Here is a 24776-nt window from a genome sequence, read left to right as displayed (position 1 = left end):
CCCCCCTTGATCACTAATTGAGAAAAGGCCTTACAGCTGGATCTCCTGGAGGCATTTCCCCAACTGGCTTTCTCTGTGATAACTCCAGCTGTGTCAAGTTGACACAAAACTAGCCAATACATGGAGGAATATGTTTCCTAGTCCCCAACTCCTTCATTTCTGTGAATGTGAACCTGGGACCCAGACAAGGCAAGCCATTCTCGGATGTGCCCAAATGGTTAATCGGCAGAGCCACGACTGAATCAGGCTATGACTGTTTTTCTATATAACATGTTTAAACCAGTGTGAGCCGTTGTGACCTCATTGGTGAAACACAGTTGTTTTTCTGCTCTGTTTCACCTTCCCCCCCAATTTCTCTTGCTCTTCAAATGCAGACCCAAGGGCCAGGCTGGTGATGGAAACGTGAGGTACGGGCTGGGGCACTCAGCCTGCCGTCACTGCCCTTGGGGAGCTTGTGCCCCAGAGGCAGCCACGCAGAGCTCAACCGGTGCTCCTCTGCTGGAGTCATTCAGAACTTGACTGGTTTTGAGATGGGTCTCCTGTATCTCAGGCCGGCTCAGTTTTACTATGAAACAGAGGAAGACCTTGAACCTCTGATCTTCCCTCCTCCACCTCCCCAGTGCTGGCCTGCAGGTGTGTGTCACCATGTCTAGTGTAGGATATCCAAACCATCAGAAGCAGGGCTTTCCCACATTCTAAGTAAGTCCTCAACTCTCCGAGCTACATCCCCAATCCAAAGCTGCTTTGTTCCAATTTGTATTTCCGGAGTTGTACCCCTCGGTCTTAGTGTTGCTGATTCCAGCCTAGAAGCCTGCAGGCCCACGAAGCATCTATAAGCTATTCTTCTCTCCAACCAGCATATCCATGACCCTGAATCCCACAACATAGGAAAAGGAAGTTCAGAAACTAAGTCACACATCAATAAAAGACAAACCCACAGCAATTGGGTCTGACTATCTACCCAGGAAACTTTTCCAAAATTTCCTCCTGGGAGTCAAGCTTCAACCCCTAAGCAACTTCACCCAGCCTGGTGGTGAGCATGCGACAACTGCGGCTGACCTTATGCTCCCGCCAGTGTAGAGTCAGCAGCTCAGCTGCCTGAGGCATCTGTGGCAGCTGAGGAGTTGCCAGGCCCTGCAAGGAAACCACCTCTCTACCCAGAGCCTCATTAAGGTGGATGAGTTGGCCTCCAGGGAGTTGCTGAGCCTGCCGCGCCTCTGAGGATACTGCAGGGGATGGGCTGGTCCAGGATGACCTCAGACTTTGGATCCCAGCCTCTCTGAGACGGGGCTAGTTCATGTAGACTGAGCAGGCTGGCTAGAGCTGAGCCATTCAGGATAGAAAGTCCAGCAAAAGGGCTAGCCTGTCACAAAGGGATGTGGTTAAGGCCTTGCCGGCAGTCCCTAAGTGTGTCCTCCTGGCCTGTGTGGGCAAATGCCACAGTCACCACTGGCCTGCTAAGCCTGACTTTCTCGCCTGTTTCTATTCCCCAGAGGGAGCAAGGGGAGACAGTTTCTGAGGATTCTCCCCTGGGCTCTTGTCTTCAACAGCTCCTCACAATAAACATCAAAGGCCCCGAGGTTCCCTGAGATGCTAGAGAGAGGCTGAGAGGGTTTGCTTAGCTCTGAGCAATGGCCACTTCTGGAGATTTGACGTTGGCATGAGTGAGCAATTAGAGATCTTGCCCAGCAGGAGGTACGGTCCCATGGGGCCCCGTGGGGCTCTGAGAAGCTCAGTTATTTGACCAGGGTGTCACAGCTCAGCAGGGACCTGAATCTATAATCAAGAGTCCTACTCAGTCCGGGGCCAGATGATGCTTCTGACCTCATCGTGACTTGGCTGCATTTGACTGGAAGGATGGCCCAGGGAAGGTTATGAAACTCCGGGTTATAAGTCCATCATTTGGGAAAGACGCTGTCATGCTGACCTTGTATGAAATTATAGGGCTTTACATAGGAAATGCCATGATACCAGTGACTGCAGATCTTCCTGTCACCTATACTCACCCACAGTGGTGGCTTATGAAGCTATGTGCAGTTGCTGCATTGTGAAAAGCTGTGTGGTGCAGTATCTGCTGCACTGCAGGGACTCAGTAAAGCTGTGGTAGAGTGGGCACGTGAGTGTCACAGCACATGTGACAGTCAGAGGACGACTTGTGGGAGTCAGTCTTCTCCTTCCACCACGTTGAGTCCCAGGGATCAAACTCAGGTCACCAAGCTTGGCAGCAAGTGCCTTTGTTGAATGAGCCATCTTGCTAACCCAGTGAAGTGTTTTATAGTATTGTGGATACGGACGGATTCCTTTGTAGGTGTTTGCAGTTTCCGTAGCCCACCATGCAGCTGGTTTTTACTTTGGAAAGGGACCCACAAATATTCTCTCCTCCTCTGCCCTGCCCCCTCAACTCCTGTAGCCCCTGTGCTTAGAGAAGCTGATCCTCAGATGTTTGGTGGGTCCTGCTGCTTTAAGTCACTTGGCATATCCCATTTCTCTGCCACAGGAATGGTAGAAGGACAGACTGGTGACCAAACTAGAAGATGCTTTCTGGGGAACTTCTGTAGAAGAAGCATCTTGCCTTCTTCTATAAGGAGACTCTCAGGACTCTCCTAGATAAAGATGAATCCAAAGCCCATTGGTTGCCATGAGTCACGCCCTATTTATATAGGAGCCACCAAGTGCTGAAGAGGACAGAACAGAAAAGCTGCTAATTTGGTACCAGGGCTGAGCTGTTGGACCAAGACTCCTTAGGAGCCAGTGTTGTTCCAGACATCTTTGAGTCAGTATTTTATACTTTACAATAAAAATGGTATCTTCAAACCTCAAACACAGAAGATAGAAAAGGGACAATAGTTTCCAGCATCTGACAGGATATCCTGACTTACTCCAACACAGAAAACAACTGCGGCAAATATTTCAGCAACTGTTTAGGTTTGGGGATGGAGATGTAGTTTCTGTAGAGTGCTCACCCAGTTACATATAGCCGAAAAAGGCCATTTAATTTATGTGTGTTTGTGTGTGTGTGAGTGCCTACATGCATGTGCACAGTCACCCGGTATATGTGTGTGTAGGTCAATGACAACTTTGAAGAGTTCACCATGTGGGTTCTGAAACTCAAAAGTGACTGAACTCAGGTCGCTACTCCCTTTACCTGATAAGACATCTCACTAGCCCCTCTACCTTATTTCCTAAGACAAATTGGAGCTCATCAATTCAGTCAGATTGGCTGGCTAGCAAGCCTCAAGGATACTACCATCTCTGCCTCCTCAGTACTGAGGTGAGAGACAACAAGGATGCTGGGAAGAGAACACAGGGCCTCAGGCTTGCTCAGTAAACACCTCACTGCCACCTCTGCAGCCCTTAAGGACTTTTCTGATGAGATTAAAGGTGATATTTATGAACTTCGTTCCTTATGCTGAGTAATAAAACATGTCATAGTTTCCAAGTGACCAAAGCGTGATGTTATTATGTGTGGATAGAAGATCCATTTAAAGTGAAGCAGAGATCAACCCTCATTAACAAGGTTTCAGATTTCACATGGCAACCAACCTCGCTATGAAAGAGACGTGAAGAGAGGAAAAATGACCTCCTTAACACTTTGTATTCTGGTAAATGTGATTTTCTTTCTAAAATGAGAATGTATTTATTTTCTCTCTCTCTCCCTCTCTCTCTCCACCGGAGCATGTGTTAGGTGGATGCTAGTGTTTGGCATGTTACTTGTGTGAGGCCAGAGGACACTATGGGGAGCTGTTCTTTTCTCCCTTCATCACGTGGGTCCCTGGGATCAAACTCAGGTAGCCAGCCTTGGCAGCAACTGCCTCTGCCTGATGAGCCATCCAACTCGCCCTTTATTTTAAATTAGCTTATAAACACGTTTTAAAGGAAGTCTGGTGGTACACACACACAATCCCACCACTTAAAGGATAGAGGAGGGAGGATCAGGAATTGAAAGACATCCTTAACTACATAGCAGGTTCAAGGGCAGCCTGGGCCAAATGATGCCTTGTCTCAAAAATTCAAACATAAATACATACTCCAGAATGCCTCAGTTTTCATTTTAATGTGGTAAAACCTGAAAGCTACAGCTAGATAATCAAAAGTTTTTGGGGAAAAGGAACATTCTCCCCCGACTTGTTTGTTTTTTTAAGTATAAGAAGCATGGAGAGGAACACATCTAAACGCCACCGGCATAGGGCAATAACCCTGTCCTTGAGTGACAAGCTCACTGGGGATGTCTGCAGCTACTGTCAGATGGTCCTGTGGGAAATAACATGTGTATTTATGCAGAAAGGAATAGTGTTGCTGTTGTAGTAAGAATAATACACTGCTGCACTGGTTTTCCGATATTTTTATGAATTTTGAAGATTTTTTGGATTTGAAGATGTAGTCAGTATAAACAATTTGCTAAGCAAGCATATTAACGTAGGGTTACCTTGCAAAAGTCCTGACCTCCATTTGAATATGAGCTTGGTTGGAAACAGGGTAAAGGCAATGCCATTACAGAGGGTTAAAATCCAGTGTGACTGGAGTTCTTCAAAGAGGATAGGAGACAGACATGTGAAGAGGTCAGGTGGCAACAGAGGCAGAGGAAGGCAGTGCTGCTGACAGTCCCTCGGGTGCAGGAATCCCCCCCTCCGGAGCCCCCAGTTCCAACAAGGCTGGCCCCACCCACACTAACTAACTTCAGCTTTCTTGGCTCCAGCACTGTGAGAATAAATTTCTCTCATGTTAGGCCATGTAGCTCATGGGGCTTTGTCATAGCAGCCTCAGGGAACAAATATTGACTCCAAAGAACTCCATGATCAAAGACCTCAGTTGGTAAAGGAGCCTGCTAACAAACATTACTTGAGACCAATTCCTGGGTCCCACATGGTGAACAGCATGTATACATACACATGCTCTTAAAATAATTAAATAAGTAAAGCTATAATAAAAATATACAAAAGAACCTCATTATCAGGAAAAGGGTGATCTAAAGAAAAATAGTTCACCTGCATCTAAGTACATTCTTTAGCAGTGACATTGGCTTAAAAAAAAAAAGTTTCTCCTGAGACTATAAAAGTTTGCTCTCATTAAAGTTTGCACCTAAGTTTATGTCAGTCAGGTAGTTAAAAATAAAAAGGCCAGTGTCAGTTCTCTCCTGTTGAGAGGCTCCAAAGTCTAATTGACAATTGTTGGTAACCCCCATGACAAAAGAGCCACTATTGCGCCACCATGACTCTCTTGCCAGAGCAGTCGTTGACCTGAGTCATGTGTTACTGTTGGGCAGGACTACTCAGGACCCCTCTCCCTCAGCAACTTGCATAGACATTCTGATACGCTGAGACCAAGCCAGTCCTCAGGGAGAAGACTTTCCAGTCAGTTCCAGCTCCATTCCTCCCCGTTTTGTGTCTATAAGATGTGGCATCTTTAGCAGTAAGGTCTTACTTTCAAGTCCTAGAGCGGGCAACCAAGGGCAATGACAACTCCATTGTTTTGGGAGTCTCTTAGACTCCCCTGAGCAACAGCTTGAAGGGACTTTTCCCATGCGTGACACTGAGGTGTTTTTTAGATAGTCTGTGGCTCTTGCGGGGATCCTAAAGTTTGCTTTCTCATTGTGCAGTACTGTAAGAGTCCCTACGCACACAGCCCAAGTTCTGGCAGAGTTCACCTCTAATCCAGGCCTCCAAGAAGTCCTATAATAAAGTCCCAAGGCATAGAAACTCAGTGAATCAAACAAACACACATGAGCACACAATGCACTTTGGTTAAGAGACAATGGGAGAAGAGACAGTGAAAATGGTCAAAAATGGCATAGGGGGGCAGTGGGAGGGTGACCCCAGTTTGATGCTCAGAGTCACACAATGGTAGGAAAAGTTGTCTTCTGACCTCCACGTGTGTGCCATGGCTCCCCCAGCCTCCCCCAAAGATAAATCAATTTAAAATTTAAAATTAGCATTGGAGCCAAGTATGATGGCGCACACCTATAATCCTAGTACTAAGGAGGCTGAGGCAGGGGTGTTGACATGAGTTTGATGTCAGCCTGGTCTACAGAGTGAGTTCAGCCTTAGCTAAAGTGCATTCTTGTTTCAAAAAAAAAAGTTTTAGGTGCTAGAACTATCAAAATCAGAGTATAAAATAAGTATGCCAAACATATTTGAAGGAAGAGCTATCACATCAACAAGCTTTATTGCCAGACCAAAATAGGATTTCTATTATATAATAAAAATTGTAAAAATTACACCTAAAAACTAAGCATTTAGGAGGTGGGGCAAGAGAATGACAAATCCTAGGCTAGCCTGGGCTCCATGGTGAGTTCCACAGCAGTCTGGGCTATGTGGTGAGACTTTATCAAAGGAAGGGAGGGAGGGAGGAAGGGAGGGGAGAGGGAAGGAGGGGGGGAGGGAAGGAGGGAAGGGAGGGAGGAAGGAAGGGAGGGAGAAAGGAAGGGAAGAAAGTCAGACAGACAAAACTCAACAATGTGGGCTGCTGCGATGGGTCAGCAGATAAACCGCTTGCCTCCACACCTGATGACCTGTCCTCCGTCCCTGGTGGGAGGAAAGAACCAACTCCCAGAGATGTCCTCTAACCTCCACATGCATGTACACACAAATACATAGATGCAATTTTAAAAATTAAATGATACTTTGCTAAAAATAGACAATGTGAATGAATATATTATATTTTATTTAGTGCCTCTAGTGAGACTGTCCCTAGATTGCCAAGTGGCAAAGGGCACAGATTAATTTTACCATTAAGCCTTCATTTGCCTTTCTGCAAGATTGATTTCTTTTTGGACTAGTGAGCAGAACCTGCCAGTAAGGCTACTGGGGCCACATGCTTTTTTATGGAAATATTTTAAATGACTGATTAATTCCTTCTCTCCTTTGCTTTTTTATTTTCTCCTTCTTTGTTTCTTTTTTTGGTGTGTGTGTGTGTGTGTGTGTGTGTGTGTGTGTGTGTGTGTGTGTGTTGGCTTGTTTCTTTCTTAAAATAAGGTCTCACTCCTTTTTATTTTCAAGTTTTTTTTGTTTTGTTTTGTTTTTCATTACTTGATTTATTTATTTACCTTACCTTCCAATTGCAGCCTCCTCTGACCTCTCCTCAAAGTATCACCCTCCTGCTTTCATTCCCTCCTCTCCCTGGGGTTCCTTCCACTCTGCCCTGTCTGTATGGCCTGGACCTAGGCTCCCTACACAGATGTAGCAGATGGGCAGCTTGGTCTTCATGTAGATCCCCTAATAATCGGAGCAATTGGGGCTGTCTTTGACTTAAGACTCTGTTGCCTGCAATTAGATCCCCTTCCCCTAGCTGAGCTGCCTTATCTGGCCTCAGTGAAAGAGGATGCGGTTAGTTCTGATGTGACTTAAGATCTCCCTCTTCAGTTCAGGCTGTCTTGGAACATACTTTGTAGCCAAGGTTAGCCTTGAACTCATGTCTTGCTTCCCTGAGTGCTGGAATTACAGATGTGAGCACTCTGGCTTCATTCAATATCTTTACAGGAGTCTCCACAGTCTCTTCTTAGGCTGATATTCTTTTAGAACTCCTTATTTATTTTAGGAATCCTCAATATTTTTAGGAAAATTTGTGCTTGTGTGTTACATCAGCCATATATATCTATTGAGCGGCTGAACACATCTGCTATTTTTTGCTTGGCACCCAACTAGTTTAAAGTGGTCATTTTAGAAAACCGTGCAGCAAGACCTCTGACCTATAATTGTTTCTGTCTGAAAAAACTGCAGGAATGGAAATGGAGAGGAGCCTGAGGAAAAGAAGGTCCAGTGACAGACCCATAGTGGGATCCAGTTCAAGGGGAGGTCACAAGGCCTGACACTATTACTAAGGCTATGGAGCACTCACAAAAAAGGACCTATCATGACTCCCCTCTGAAAGACCCAACAAGCAGCTGAAAGAGTCAGATGCAGATATTTACAATCAACCAATGGACAGAAGCTGCTGACCCCTGTGGTTGAATTAGGAAAAAGCTGGAAGAAGCTGAGGAGGAGGTGGACCCTGTAGGAGGACCAGCAGTCTCAATTAACCTGGACCCCTGAGATCTCTCAGACACTGGATCACCAACCAGGCAGCATGCGCCAGCTGATATGAGGCCCCCAACACATATACAGCAGAGGACTGCCAGGTCTGGGTTCAGTCAGAGAAGATGCGCCTAACCCTCAAGAGACTGGAGGCCCAAGGAGTTTAGAGGTAGGGTGGGGGACATCCTCGTGGAGACAGGGGGGTGGGGAGGAGGTATGGGATGTGGAATGGTCAGAGCATGGACTGGGAGGGGAATAAAATCTGGAGTGTAAAAAAAAAAAGAAAGAAAGAAAGAAAGAAAGAAAGAAAGAAAGAAAGAAAGAAAGAAAGAAAGAAAAGAAAAGAAAAGAAACCAAATAGCATGTGAAAATCCAGAAACATTTCTTCTTAAATCAGGAACAAAGCAAACATGTCTGCCTTCCCCACTTTTAGTCTCAGGCACTGAGGGACCTACCCATGCTGTGAGGGAGGGAAAGGAGTCATGACTGGAAAGACAAGCAGTGCACTATCCTCGGAAGACAGAAGTTCTCGCTAGGTGAGAACCCTCAAGAATCTAGCGTTTATCAAGACTGTATTGCCTAATAATCATGTTGGAAAATAACAAGTTCTCTAAGACAGTAAATTCTGGCAGTGACAAACACCAAACACCAGAGAGTAAACCAAACAAACGGCTGGCATGGCATTCACAGCACGAAGGGTGAAATTAGCCAGGCATAGCGAGTCAGACCTGTGAGTCAGGAAGGACGCTGAAGCAGGGGCATAATTCCAGGCCGTGAGTTCAAGGGTATCTTTGATTATGTGGTGAGTTTCAGGTCAGCTTGGACTATTGTGTGAGGATTTGTTTCAAAACTAAAGTAAAATGTATTGAAAGTCATTAAAGATGATCTAAATAGGGACTAAAGAGGGTTGTGAGCTTATGCCCACAGAGTGTGGTCTCCAGTGTCCTTGTCAGATGGCTCGCCTGTAACTCTAGCTCCTGGAGATCCAGTGCTCTCTTCTGGACTCCGTGGGCACTCATACTCTGTATAATACACTATGCTACAGTATACCACACTACACCATGTTTTACTACACTACAGTACTGTAAACTACAGTAAACCACAGTATACTACACTATAGGACACTACACTATACTACAGAAGAATATACTACAGTACCCTACAGTATGTTCTACTATACTATAGCACACTACAGTACAGTACACTACAGTACTGTACAGTAAACTACAGTATACTACACTATAGTACACTATACTACACTACAGAAGAATATACTACAGTACCCTACAGTACGCTATACTACAGCACACTACACTATAGTACCCTACAGTCCACTACACTATGCTACAGTATACTATACTATACTATACTACACTATAGTACAGTACATTACATTATGCTACTGTACACTATACTATACTACAGTATACTATACTATATTACAATACACTGTAGCACACTACAATATACTATGCTACAGTATACTACAGTACAGTATACCACACTATAGTACACTACAGTACAGGACACTACTACAGTACACTATAGTACCTTATACTATACTATGGTATAGTATACTGCACTACACTACAGTACACTTTCTCTTTTAAAACAATGGATAATTCTGAGGTAAAGGAGAACTTAAATATCTTCTTTTCATTATTTTACTCTCTCTCTCTCTCTCTCTCTCTCTCTCTCTCTCTCTCTCTCNCNCACACACACACACACACACACACACACGAAGGAGCAAACACTAAGACATTCCTGGAGAACAAGGTGAAAAACTGCCATGCCAGATCTCAGGCTTTCCATAAGCCTTGGTAATTAAAAGTATGATGCTGGTGTAAATCCAGACAAAGCGCTCACTGATAGAGCAGAGTCCAGAAACACCCACACACTTGGGAAACCAGTTTATGGTAGGTTGGACACTGCAGAAGTGCAGAGAAAGGACTACCCTCTAGTACATGCTACTGGGCTGTCTGTTCTTCATGGGGAAGAAACAGGCACCTGCTTGCTGTGGTACATAAACCCAGCTCAGGATGGGTCAGAAGTCGACATGTGAATAGGGAGATTGTAGGACTGTCAGGAACAATACAGTAGCCTTGTGAGTTCAGGGAGGGAAGGCTTCGTAGGCAACAGCAATCCTGCAAGTAGGGGCTGGAGATGGGGCTGGCAGGTGGAGGTGAAGAGCATGTGCTGCTCTTGCAAAGGAGCGGGCTTCTGTTCCCAGCATCCTCACTGGAGGGCTCACATCTGGAAATCCCCATCCCAGGGAATCATATCGTCTGGCTTCCAAGGGCACCTCTGAGCCCATGGCTTCTCTGAGCACTCAGACACATGCACATACACATGGGATAAATAAATATTTAACAATGCTATGAATCAAAGGAGTTGATAAATCTATGACATGAATACCAAGAAATTCTGCACATCAAAATATATCACAAAGAAAATGGAAGAGGTGACATTTGTAACACAAAGATGCCAGCAGAATAACATGCAGGACATTTAAAGAACTCCTACTACAGGAAGGGAGAAAGTACGGGAACATTGGCCACATTTCAACAGGCACTTCCCAGGAGAGAGAACATAAACAGCCCAAAAACACACAGCCTTAATAACTTAGTCTCATTAAGGGTTCAGGGAAACAGGAAACAAAGCCACAACAAGAGCTGGGGGCATAGCCTGGTTGGTAAATGCTCACTTTGCAGTAATGAAGATCAGAGTTCCATGCCCAGAAGCCAGGTTTTAAAAAAGTTAGGCATGGTGGCACATGCTTGTAAACCCAGTGCTGGAGCTCACAGGACAGCCCGCCTAGCCTGCTTGACAGACTCTGCCAGTGAGAAATCCTGTCTCAAGAAACAGGGGAGTCAGGGCTGAGGAATGATTAAGCAGTTAAGAGTACTTGCTGGTCTTGCAAAAGGATCCAGGTTAATTCTCAGCACCAAGGGGCCTGACCCGCTCTTCTGGTCTCCTCAGGCACTAGGCACAAACATGGCTTTTCATCACATGGGCCTTTGGGGACATTAAAGAACCAACTCCCATCCTTCCTCAAGACGATTCATTCATTCATCACTTGGCTGAATTATTAATCAATTTGGTGTCCATTATTGATCACTTCCTTGGTGCTGGGCCCTATGCTGGGTACCATGGACATAAAGATGAATGATTTGTAATGTCATCTTTGAAAAATTGATGGGGTCATTTCACCAGTGAATGGAAACCGGGGCTTGAATTCAAATGTCTTAACTGCCTGACTTGGGGTCTTTTCCTTTGTTATTTAGAAGCTCAGCTACAGGGCTGGGGAGATGGCTCAGTGGTTAAGAGCACTGTTTGCGCATCTAGAGGTCCCCAGGTCAATTCCCAGCAACCACATGGTGGCTTACCAGCCATCTGAAATGGAATCTGATGCTCTCTTCTGGTATACATATAAACAAAGCACTTAAATTCATAAAATAGATAAATCTTAAAAAAACAAAACCAAACCCTCAGCTATACCGTGTAAGGTATGCTGTTATATTTTTGTCTCATAGTTTTAGAAGCTTTGTTTGTTATTTTTGCTTTCTGAAACATGGTCTCACTCTGAGTCCAGACTACCTTGGATTTACTATGTAACTCAAGCTGGCTTCAAACAAGTGGGAATCCTCCTGCCTCAGCCTCCTGAGTGCTGAGATTACAGTTGTGAATGACCCTGCCTGGCTTAGAATTTCTTTTAATTTTCTAATTCACTTCTATTAAGGAAAAGTTTTCAGGCTTACCCCCACCCCCCAGCAGTATTTCCAGAAACAGAAATCAAATTTTCATTTTAGGTCAAGTCTCACTATTTAGGTTGGCTTGGAGCTTGACCTGTAGGCCAGGCTGGTCTTAAACTCACAGAGATCAACCTGCCTCTGTCTCCCAAGTCCTAGTACTAAAGGTCTGTGCCACTGTGCCACTGTGCTACTGTGCCACTGCGCCACAGCGCCACTGCGCCACTGCGCCACTGTGCCACTGCGCCACTGTGCCACTGTGCCTGGCTACATTCTTGACCACTTTAAATAAATCATTAGAGGGCCAGGGACTGAAGTGGGAAAGCTTTGGAGAGCTTTCCTGAATTGTTTGTTTGTCTGTTTGTTTGTTTTGCGTGGTGGTGCTGGAGAGCAAACCCAGGGCATTGCCCACTGCCAGCAAGCCACATCAATGGTTCAAGTGAACATTAAGAAGCAGGGTGTTCAGTACCCTCTGAGCTCGAGTCTCTAGCTGCATATGTAGCAGAAGATGGCCTAATCAGCCATCATTGGGAAGAGACGCCCCTTGGTCTTGTAAACTTTATATGACCCAGCACAGGGGAAGGCCAGGGCCAAGTAGTGGGAGCGGGTGGGTAGGGGAGCAGGGGCAGGGGGGGGGGTATAGGGAACTTTCAGGATAGCATTTGAAATGTAAATAAAGAAAATAATAAATAAATAAATAAATAAACAAATAAAAAGAAGCAGGGTGTTAAATAGATTGGAGTCATGGTTGGATTGGGGAGTGTTTTGAAGGTAGAGCTAAGGGGATACACAGCACTGGGGGCTTAGCCTTGGGTATGCTCAGATGCTGCTAGAGTTAGCAACCTTCTCAGGGGAGACACATGGACTAGTGGTTCTGTTTCATATGCTCACAAGAACAAGTCCTAGTGTGGTCTGTCTTCCTTCCTCTTCTCTCTCTCTCTGTCTCTCCAATTCCCTGTCTCTCTCTCTGTCTCTCTTTTTTCTTCTTCTTCCTCTTCCTCTTTTTTTAAAAGATCTATTTAGTATCTGTAAGTACACTGTAGCTGTTTTCAGACACACCAGAAGAGGGCATCCGATCTCATTAAGGATGGTTGTTGTGAGCCATCATGTGGTTACTGGGATTTGAACTCATGACCTTCAGAAGAGCAGTTGGCGCTCTTTTCACTGAGCCATCTCTCCAGCCCTGTTTTTTGTTTTTAAGGTAGGGTTTCTCTGTGCATCCTCGGCTGTCCTGAAACTTGTTCTGTAGACCAGGCTGGCCGCCTTCTGCCTCCCAAGTGCTGGGACTAAAGACATGTGGCACCACTGCCACCACCCAGCTTAGTGAGTTCTTAGAAATCTACTCCAGGATCAATAACTCCTGTCATACCAGCTTCTGTTTCCAGTCAGGTCCCATCCACTCTCCTCTGAGTGGTTGTGTAACCCGCCCAACCTGATGTTCTGTACGTGAGACATGTGTCCCTTCTCAGCACACAAGCAGGGTTAGGGAACCAAGAGGGGCAGCTCGGCAGGAGTGGCACCTAAGCTGCTACTTTCACTCCCTTGAGGACAGTAGGGCCTCCCAGGTGATGTTGGCCATCATCTCTCAGGTGACCCCTCAGGTTTAATCTCTCAGATAGGAAGTGGGGCCCCCAACTCTGGACTCTATCTAGCACTGGGAAGGATAATTGTGGAGTCTAGAACCCACAGGCTGTCGTCCAAGCCAGCACCCTTCCTCTCCCAATGTGACTAAAGCATTCATCCAGTTTCTACAATGTCCCATACAGCTGTACCAGGAAATAGATCCCCAATGAACCTGAACCCTCTATTAGCTGGGTTATTTTTCTGCATTCCAGATTTTAAGAGCAAAGAAAGGCGGGCTTCTGTTTGAGGATTCTCAGTCTCTTTCCATTTGTTTTGTACCAGTAAGGGGAACAGCCAAGGACAGCCCACAGGCATTTCTTCCAGTCTCCTCTCCTTCACATCCCTGACCCAGAATGAATACTGCCGTACTCCAAATCCTCCTGGGAGCCAGCCAGACTTCAGCTTCACTTTGTACTTTGCTAAAGCTAACATTTTGGTTTGCTTTAATTTGTAAAGGGCTTACCACATCTTATGCATGTGCGTACCACACTAAGGTAAGAGAACAACCTCTTTCTTTTGACCATGGGTTCCAGGGATTGAACTCAGGTTGCAAGGCCCAGCAGAAGGTACTCTTACCTGCTGAGCCCCCTTACCAGCCCCTATTTTTTTAAATTAGATTTTGTTTTGTGGGACTATATAGACACATGAAATGGCTCATTGTGTGGAGCTCAGAGGACAACTTTTGGGAATTGGCTCTCTCCTTCCACCACCACGTGGGACCTGGAAATCAAATTCAAGTTATCAGTCTTAGGGGCAAGCCCCATTTTACTAAGTGAGACATCTTACTGGCCCCTTGTTTTGTTTTGAGATAGGGTTTGCTGTGTTCTAGGCTGGTCTTAAACTTGACAAGGATATTCTTCAACTCCTGACTCCTGTCTCCATCTTCTCAGTACAGGGATTATTGGGATGTCATATCATGTTTATGAGATGCACAGTTTAGTGTATGCTAGACAAAGACTCTTTAAAAAATGACCTGTGTTCCAAGCCTCAGAAACTAATGTTTTAAAAAAAAATCTGCAAAGGGGCTTGTGATAGTTTAAATATGCTTGCCCCAGGGAGTGGCACTATTTGGAGGTGTGGTCTTGTTGGGGGAAGTGTGTCACTGTCCACTTAAAGTCCACTGGAGTGGGCTTTAAGTCCCTCCTCCTAACCATGTGGGAGTCAGTATTCTGCTTGTAGCCTTCAGATGAAGATGTAGAACTCCCAGCTCCTCCTGTACCATGCCTGCCTGGATGCTGCCATGTTCCCACCTTGATGATAATGGACTGAACTTCTGAACCTGTAAGCCAGCCCCAATTGAATGTCCTTTATAAGACTTGCCTTGGTCATGGTGTCTGTTCACAGCAGTAAAACCCTAACTAAGGCAGGACTGTAGGTTTAGCCAGTAGTAGGGCCTTTGCCTAGCCCTTCCTTGCCTAGACTTTGCCTAGTCCCTTTGTGGTCCTTGCCTAGCCCTTGCCTAGCCTTTGCCCATCATGTACAAGACCATGAGTTCCATCCTCAGCACAGCAAAGAAAAGAAGTGATCCTAGAAACAGTGCGAGGAAGAAATAACTCTTTTTTTTTTTTCCCAGTATACCCATTAGATATTCACAAATTTTCACTGAATGAAGATTCTTTTCTCCCGTAGTGAGGAGTGACTTTCGTCTTGTAACCACACACTGCGTAGGAGGCTCTGGGTCCATGCTGCCAACATTTGGACTTTGGCCAAAATTCTGCCAGAGACAATGAGTACTTGCTTCTTGGGATACTTTAAAAAGGGCACATTCTCCCAAGTCACAGAGCAGCCTCTGTGTTCCCCTCCATCAGTTTACCCATGAGCATCGTCTCCCAGTGTGAACTTCATTCATGTTTAGGCCTTGAGTTATTTGTAGAGAAAACTACATGTTTGAAAAGAGGCGAGAACTGTGGATTGGCTCAGGTAGTACAGTGCTTGCCTAGCGTGCACAGAGTTTGAGTCCAGCCTTGACACACAAGGCCCTGTTTAAGAACAAATAAAGAGGCAGGCAGGCAATTTCTAAGTGATCTCCATGCCCATGAAGACACTAAGCAGGTTCAGTCCAACAAGGTCCACCTTGCTGCTACACTGACTCTGGTAAGTTCTCCCTAAGGGAGCCCAGGGAGTCAGGAGGAACATGGGTGACCAGAAGGAAATTTGTCAAACCAATGTTCACTCATTGTGTCCACTGGACACAAGCTGCCCTGATGCCCAGAGACGCCCATCGTCACAGGACAGCACGGACCAGGCTCCTTCCTTGTACCCAGTGCCTCTGGGTTCCGTCAACAAAATCAATGTTTGCTGAGTGGGCTTAGAAGTCAGGTACTTAATTTAAAGTGGGAGGTGGGGGATGGAAACGGGGGAGAGGCAGGAGCTGTTGCCTTTGGGGGGGACAAGGAGCTGTGGAGGAGATCAGCCCTCACAACACTCATGGCCAGTGGCAGAAAGGACAGCAGCAGCAGTGGTGGCGGCGGTGGCAGCGGCGGCAGCAGCAGCAGCAGCAGCAGCTTGTCCCAGTTGGATGACTGGGACCATAAAGACAGGAAGACACCCCCTCTCCATCCTCAAACACAGTGATCGGTCTTCCTTAAATACTCTTTGATGTAGTTACAAAACCTTGGAAAGACTGCTCACAGGAAGGAAATGGGATTCATGAACAAAATTGTAGCACAAGTTCAGACCAGAGGGCTAAGGGAGCCTTAAAGGGATAGCCTCAGTATAACCATCAGGGGCCCTTGGCTATGGATCCACCACTCTGAACATCCTGAATTCATCTTCTTCTGGTCTTTTGACCTTGGTCAAGGTGCATTCCCTCTGCAGTTCTATAGGTGAGGGGGGAGGACTGGAGTAGAGATTTTTTTTTATTAGCAGTAAACCTATATGTTGTCCAAATTTAGTTTCCTCTAGAACCCCAATGTATAAAATAAGAGGAAGCTGTTCATCCTCTTATAGTGCTTACATCCTTTTGCAGTGTACCCTGAGGATCGGTGGAAATCACCCCTGATTTAGTGTTCTCCACAGTGCTCGGGAATCCACATGTCACATGTGATTGAAACCTCTGCAACAGTAATGTGCAGTGCATTAGCTTGGGAACTGAGAGCTGTTGGAATCAGGGCTATGAACTAGGATCTGCTGGCAAGAGGCAGGTTTGGATTTTGAACCATTTATTTTCTTGATTCCAAACACAATATCCCAGCCCCATGCCTTGGCACTGCACCATAAAATGTACCTTTACCTATGTAGAATATTGAGCTGAATCAAAACACACATATAAGAAAAAGTAATATTCTTAAAGACTATAACTCCCTTATATTACCATGAGATTTTCCTTCTGCAGCAGAGATGTAGCTGGATTTTGGTTTATTTACACCAGCTGAAACAATATAACGGGTTTATTAATTTGAAGTAGAAAGGTGATTGAAACTGGTGTTAATAATTCCTGTTGGGTTTAAGTTGTGGATTAGGGGCAGGGTAGGAAGAATCCTTGACCTTTTCAAGGTCCTTCAAATCCCACCAACCTTTGGTGCTAGAGGGTAGCTATAGACTGGGAGCAATTCTCTTGGTCATTTACGTCATCAGAAGTCTTAGTTCTTCAAGGTGTGGTTGCTTCAGAAGATACCAACACATTGTTGCAACCCCTCCCAACATCCTGCATCTTTCTTACTCCCCCCCCTTCAGTTACCCGCTATGTGGGAGATGACAAGAAAACCAGAATGGCTGCATGATCCTGGTTGAGAACCTATAGAGAAAGCCCACCAGGCAAGCAAGTGCCCCATTGTCCTTCCCTGAGGTCCTCCAGGGGTCACTAGCAAATCCAAAGACCTCAGGACCCTTTCAGGAAAGAAACTGACACCGCGAAGAAGACAAGCATTAGTCAGACATCAGGCGTGGCAAGGCATGCCGGCCAGTGGTTTCCCTGTTATTGATGCCAGCCATGCCACAGAAATCGAAATATTTCACATGCCACCTGAAGGTACAGAACAAACCCTCAGCAGCTGACAACAGCTGTTGGAGAGACCCTTGTGGAGTAACTTGGTGGGCTTTGGGAACAGCGGGCAGAGTGATGCCTGGGAGACAATGGCCAGGACTTTAAAGACGGCTCTCCTGGACAGCTTTGCAAATCGGTCCAGAAGAGGAGAAAAGAGATGTGTGTGCCCTGCACTGTCAAAGGGAGTTAATAGCCCCTCTTTCTTAGACAAAGAAAATGCTGGGCACGTGTTCCTCACCCAAGTCCCCTCCAGACCCATTTCAGTCCCAGGTCTCCTGAGCACGTGCTAAATCAACCGTCCAGATACAGGTAAGAAAGGTGAGAGGCAAGAACCTTGAAAATAAAACAAAAGTCCCCATCACACATCCCCCAAGGACTTCATACAGGCCTCACCCCAGATGACTCTGCTCTCCTGCACCGCCTGGGAGGTGTCACTGCCACCGCCCTTGGGTGGGGGGAAGGGGTGCTGTCTGTCACTTGGAAATTTCCCCCTGCATTCCTAGAGAGCCCCTGTCTCTCAAACCCCTGCAAAGGAGAGCAGGCAAGAGGAACGAAGACATCTACTGCAAGATGTATACTAATATACTTGCCACCTGCCTTTGCCTCTGTCTATTTGAAAAACCTAAAAAGGAGTATTTTCCCTACTTCATTGAGTGCCCCACATCCATCTGGCTACTCATCTCCGCGTTGACCCCTTCAGGCAGCGCCCCTCGCTTGTCTAGACTGTATGTCATTTTCACCCGACAAAGCGCGGTGGCAGGCGAGCCCAAGGCATTTTCTTCCAAAGGAGAGAGACGCGTGGAGCACCCACTCGGGGCCTCTGCAAATCCGCCCCACCCGGAATGGAACAAAGCAACAGAGAGAAGGCGAGACCCATCGCCCAGCCCCGGCAACTCCACCATCGTACGGGGACCCACGCCCCGGTCTCCCTGCAAGGCGCCGCCTGCGCCCGCGGCTACCCATGGGTCAGTAGCGTCGCGCGTCCTACGCCGCCTCGCGCTGCCCGCGTCCCCAGGCAGCTACTGTACCTGCTAAATTTAGCGACCGCCGGGTATTAATAGCTAGCGACCCGGGGCTGGTGGTTTGCAGGGGCGCGCGGCCCTAAGGGGACGTGGGGATCGGGAGAGAAGAGAAGAAGGGACACAGGAGAAGAGGCCACTTACACCACCAGCCTGGAGATGATCCACGACACCATGGCGGGCGGGCGGGCGCGGCCCGGATTGCTGGGCTGCGGGCGGTGCTGCGCTCCCGACACGTCTGTCTGTCCGTGCACCACCGCCGCCGCCAGACTGAGCGCACCCGCCCGGTCCGGCCCCGCGCTCGCGCGTCGGCGCAGCCGCGGCACGTTCCGCCCGCTGCCCCAGCCCCCCGGGGCTCCGCGGGCCCACGGCGATTGGGCGGCTAGCGGTGAGGGCACCCGCGCGACCCGCCCCTGCTCCGATCGTCCCAGCCCCAGAGCTGCAGCCAGGGCGGGTCCTCCTCCGCCCTCCTTGTGAAACCTTGTGGTGCGGTGGCTCAGTGGGCTGGGCCTCCGAACCCCCAGGGAGGGCTGCCTCACCTTCACTATGTAAAGTGGGGAAACTGAGGTCTGAATCTGGACTTTGAAATCATGCCTACACCTGTCTGGACGAGGTTCTGTCATTCTTCACTTAGATAATACACTAGCCTCAGGAGAAACCTGAAGTCTTCAACTGGCACCCCATAAGTCTTGATTTAGGCATCTCAGCAAGTGTCTGCCCACTGACAGCTCTAGTGTCCCTACGCCATCTCTTCTGACTGCAACCCCATCTCCAGTCACCACGTGTCTCTTCAGTTGTTTTTACTGCAGATACGTCTGTCTGTCTGTCTGTCTGTCTGTCTGTCTGTCTGTCTNTCTNTCTCTCTCTCTCTCTCTCTCTCTCTCNCACACACACACACACACACACACACACACACACACACTTTAGAGGTCAACATGCAGGAGTCAGTTCAATGCAGTTGTCCTGGTGATAGCTCGGGCCATCATCAGTCACGGCGGCAAACACCAGGGGAGCGGTCTCACAAACCGCACCTTGGGCGTTCCCTGTCCATACGTACTCTTCTGTCTTTGATTCGTCCTCAAGCCTCAGCTCATAGGCTATGAGAGCCGAACGCATACATCATGGCCCAACAGCGTTAACAGAGAGTCATGTGGCATCTTGGGCAAAATGGAAACCGCGTTCAGTATCAACACGTCAATACATTTTAAAAATATTGCATCATGTAGGATTTGCCTTGATCACGGAATTTTATGGCATCCCTTTAAATTGTGCAGCCAGGCTGAGTGACTCGCTTTGCTCAGCCCGAAGATGGACGTGCACCAACTTCAATAGCACGTGAAAGCCTTTGTCCTTTATTCCTGGACTTTGCTGCTCCCTTTGGTCCCAGTGACCTGCTCTTCTTTGCAGATATTCAGTTGTGTAAAATTCAGTGCCCAATACGAGAAATTCTGTAGAGACCTAGTTTGTAGCTTTTTCTAAAGGAGCTCTGCCTAATGTGGCTTCTTGCAGAGGCAAGGTGACTTTGGACTTTGGCAGTGCCTTCAAATGTGATAGAATATGCACAGTGACATGCACCTATGACTCCAATTCTTGGGAGGTAGAAACAGGAGCCCAGGCTAGTATTCTAAGGTCAGTCCCAACCCCCTCACTCCAGACCCCAGGCATGGTAATTGACCCTGTAACACTCACCCTCAGGAGGAGGAGACAGGAAGGTGAGTTCAAAGTCATTCATGGCTACTTGGGAGTTCAAGGCCAGCTTGGACTACATGATTCCAAGTCTGTCTCTGTCTGTCTCTCTCCCCCATCCCCTCACAGATAGAAAACACTTTCTGAGAATTAAGGGGCTATGAGAATGGTCTTCTTTGATGTCTCTTTGTCTCTATGTCTTCTTTGTCTTAAAGAACCCATAAAATATTTGTGATATAGAGGGGGTCAATGTAGTGTTGAAGCATTTGGAGATTGGTCATTTCGTTTTTGGGCAGCTGTGAACCTCATGTTCCAAACCACTTGCTCTATAGAACCTTCACACTGCAGGCCACTATACACCTATGTGGGAGGCCACCAGAGATGCTTCTGTGTTCCAGTGCCCACTGAAGTCACTCAGATTAGGAAATCTTAAACCGGCCAGGCCTTGCCTTCCTCAGTCTCCCTCGTTATGGCTCCCTCTTTCCTGCTGTCTTGTAAACTCATCTGTGTTCCTTGAGTGGCCTACGTGGTCTGTGCTCCCTCCAGGGATGAAAACAAGTAAAATAAGCCTGAATTCCTTCCAAACTCTGTCTTAATTGTCTGGCCTCGCCATACTTTACTAAAGATCACAAAATTAAGCAGAGAAAAGCCTGGAAAACTTACCAGACAGTGAAACCCTAAGGCCAAGCCAGGCACAGTGACAGATACCTGTAGCCCCAGAACTTGAGAGGTTGAGGAAGGGGCAAGGTCCTGAGTCTGAGGCCAGCCTAGACTACAAATGTGATATTGTATCTCAAATAACAAAATACCACAGACAAGCTTGGTACAACAGTGTACATCTGTAATAGTAATAACAACAATAAAATGAACAAAAATATAAAAGCCCAGCAAGGGCTGTGCAAAGTTCAGTCACTGAAGTATCTGCCTTGCAAGCACAGGTCTTGAGTTTGATCCCTAGAAACCAGGTTAAAAATAAAAACTTGTAATCCAGCGACAGAGGCCAGAGAATGGATCCCTGGGACTTGCTGGCCAAACAGAGCCTAGACTACTTGGTGTCCTCTGGGCCAGTGAGAGGCCCTGTGCCCCAGACACAGTGAATGGTGCCCAGAGAAAGACACCTGAGGTTTAACTGTGATTTACACCACACACACACACACACACACACACACACACACACACACCATACGCATACACATACATACCACACACACCACACAACACTCCATTCACATACATACCACCCCCCCCCACACACACCATACGTATACACATATGCATAGTATATACACCACCATATACATACATACCACACACACATATACACCATTATATTCCAAAACCATAGCAAGACAACCAAGCAAGGAATCTCTTCTGAGTCCTCCCCACACTTCTCTCCATGTTCTTCCACCACACACACTAATGAGATCAGGAGATCTATCAGCCATTTTGAGGGGTAGGGGGATGCAATAGTGAAGCTCCTCAGGGCCTTGGGAGCACAGGCCTGTAGTTCCAGCTGTTGAAGAGGCTGAGAAAGGAGGCTTGCAAGGTTGAGGCCAGCTTGGGCTACTGAGAGAGTTCAAGGCCAGCCTGGTCTTCTTAGTGAGACCCTTAGTAAAACAACAACAAACTTAGGAGGGCGGGCTGGGATTGCTCAGTATGTGCAAGGCCTGGAGTTCAATCCTCAGTGTTGGGAAAAAAGTTTAAAATTTCAAAAACTATGGTTTGAGGAGGTATCCTGAGTGGGGAGACAGCAGAGTGCTGCCCCATGCTGTTTCCTTCTTGGGCATGCGCGATGGGCAAGCTTTGCAGGTGAATGGGAAACATGGGTTTGATTACTGTGCTCCACTGGACATTTCCATTACTAAAAGGAAACTCTTGAGTCTGGAGGAATGGGCTAGAAACTGAGTGGGACCACCCAGGCTTTCTCCAAGAGTCGGGAGATCTTGTTCCATAGAGCGAGACTGAGTGAGAAGCAGGAGAGAGAACGGAGACAGGAAGAAAGTTACCAAGGCAGGAAGAAAGTTACTTTTTGTTGCACTCCATTTCTCTGAGCAAAAATGTTGCACTTACTGCATCTCTCCATCCCTGGGATGTCCTTGGCCATAGCCCTGGAAATCACTGAGACCAGGGAAGAGTTCATCTTCTAGACAATGGGGCTCTCATGCCACTATCGGTTGGCTCGCTTTGGATTTCTTTTCTCACAAAGGGCTGTGTAGTGCGTGATTTCTGCTGCTGCTTCCTCTATCTTCTGACAGCCTGCTGCTTTCTGTTTGAGAGCGACCCTCTCATATCCTAAGCCGAGAAACTGCAATTCCTCTTATGTCTTTACTACCTTCATAGGTTTGTGGGTGATTACCAGACATAAGCTGGGACCAAAATTTCTCCCTACTATTTTTTTTTAATTGAAAACAGAAAGAATATACTTCTACATTTACCTGTGAACTAGTTTCCAGGATAAAAAGTCACACATGCATTAAAGAGTCTACAAGGCTGGCTGACTTTATAGAATTATGTGATTGTAAAGAGTTAGAATGTTCCAGATCCATAAACAAATCATCTTCTGTTATTTATTAATCTTAATACCCATTCCTTACTGTGGTGACTATTCTTGGTTGTCAACTTGATTACATCTGGAAATAACTAAGACCCAAATGACTGTGAGGGGATTATTTTTTCTTAAATCATCTGGAGTGGGAAGATCCACTTTTAATCTAGATCTTTTGAGGTGGAAAGATCCACCTTTAATCTGGGCCGTACCCTTGGCTGGCAGCCTATATAAAGGACACGGAAGGAGGAAGCTGGCTCTCTCTTTGCCTGCTTGCTCTCACCTACCTACCAAGACCATTCCCTCACTGGCAGTATAGCATCCTGTGCTTTTGGCATATCCTGAAAACCAGCTAAGACTTCCAGCTTCATGGACTGAAGAACTACTGAATTCGTAATTCTTGGATATATATATATATATATATATATATATATATATATATATATATATATATATATATATGCCAGACACCATGGTAGGCAAGTCAAGATTCTCTTACATCCTTTAAGTTCTGTTTCTGTAGAGAACCCTATCTCACTACTGTGCCTAATATCACTTCAAGTCTCAGGTAGAATCTATTGTTGACAGAACATTGGTTTACAGCAACTCAAAGGTTACAGACATCATCAGATAGCAACTAACACCTGTTTCCCTGATTGATATTTCCATTATGTGCTTTAAAAATAACTTGATTTATAACTTTATTTTGTCTATAACTCTAAAAACTTTATGGAATCATGTCTACATTGGAACATATCATTCACCCCCCCCTCTCTCCTCACCACCCCTGTTTTGAGCTGCTCATAACAGAATTTGTTACAGTGAAGGCTCTGGGTCACTTCCTGGGGGTCCTGCAGATAGGCGATGAGTGCCTTCGCAGTGCCAGCAATAATTCTGTAAAAGTGACCTCTGACCCTCATGTCTTTGGCTCCAATCCACTGGTTTCAGATAATCACAAACAACAAGACAGTGGCCACAGGGAAACTAGTCCTTTCCTCAAAGTCCTCATCTGACTCTGAAACAGTTCAGTGCCCCACACCCCACTATGGTCACTGGGTTTCTCTCAGAGTAAGCGTTGGCTTCATGGCACACTAGTCACCTCTCCATGTATCACCTTTACAGATGTGGCATCTAGAGGATGCAATCCATGTCCAAAGGTAATCTAAGGCACAGGCCGCAGTGCAGTCCATTATCCACGATGCTCTTCTGGGCTGTCCACTCTGCAGTTGATAACATCATTCCCATAGCCAGGCATGCCCACTACTGTAAGCTGCATCTTGACACCACCCCTGCTCTTCCATTTCCATAAATGGAGTCTCAGTTTGAACAGTTTTTTCCATTTTTTTCCTGTGGCTCCTTGTGTAATTCTTCCTGGGTAGAGATCAATGAAATAGGCTGCTATGAGAGCCAAATTTCCAAGGACCAATTGAATAACTTCCATCTATGTGAGCCCCAAGCCTTTCCCTCCTGATTTCCAGTGAACTAAGGGGCTGTGTTTCAGATCTAACACAGCCAGGAACATTTTGACACATGAACTAAACTGGCTATTGCTTAGACAGCTCTGGGGGTTCTCATCTACATGAGTCTGACTTTTGTTTAAGATCATTCTGCCCCATGGGAAGCCACAGTAAAAGGGGCCTGGTCCAGGGATACAGTAGGGGGAAGGAAAGGAGGAATAAGCTTAACCTTGAACCCTGGCCCTGGCCAGGATATCTCAGAAACACAGCTGGCCTGTATGGTATACACTCGTTTCCAGGATCCTGACTGAGCATCTCAAGAGCTTAGTCAGCCTCCTCCTGAGGGTGACCTTAGACTCTTCAAAGCCAATACTCAGCGATTTCTGAGCTCAGAAGATGCCATTTTTGACTCCCATCTTTCATAGGGCGTGCCCAGTTCCAAGCTGAGAGAAGGAGACCGCCAGATCAAGCAAGCAGCTGTTCACAGGTCACTGGCATGAACTGTTTCTCTTCATTGCCATCAAGTGCATCTTGGTTCTTAAGACCAGATGAAGCAAGCATTTTGGAGTCTCTACCAAGTATATTGGAGAGTTAGAGTACCTATTCCAAAGCAGCCGGCAGATAGCGCAATCTATCCTATCTCAAATACTTGTTAACTGTCTCCATAATGCAAAGAACCGAGGCTCATGTGAGATCCTGCATG

General features: G+C 46.5%; 1 protein-coding gene across 3 annotated transcripts in view; it reads right to left on the bottom strand.

Moving 5' to 3' along the window:
- Positions 1-18840, bottom strand: part of Reep1 (receptor accessory protein 1) — a 108687-nt gene extending 89847 nt beyond the window's left edge. For 2 of the 3 annotated variants that reach the window (XM_029535402.1, XM_029535403.1), the window contains exon 1: positions 18530-18686. In XM_029535402.1, the coding sequence (XP_029391262.1) occupies positions 18530-18561 (32 nt within the window). In that variant the 5' untranslated portion in view covers positions 18562-18686. Of the gene's footprint in view, positions 1-18529 lie in introns of all 3 variants that reach the window. The other variant, XM_021189944.2, reaches the window with a different exon arrangement.
- Between the last annotated feature and the right edge of the window lie 5936 nt (positions 18841-24776).

This window comes from Mus pahari, chromosome 2 (genome assembly GCF_900095145.1).
Source record: "Mus pahari chromosome 2, PAHARI_EIJ_v1.1, whole genome shotgun sequence".
In the NCBI taxonomy this organism is placed as follows: Eukaryota; Metazoa; Chordata; class Mammalia; order Rodentia; family Muridae; genus Mus; species Mus pahari.
The sequence above is the reverse complement of the archived record's forward strand: the minus strand, read 5'-3'. Positions and strand labels throughout refer to the sequence as shown.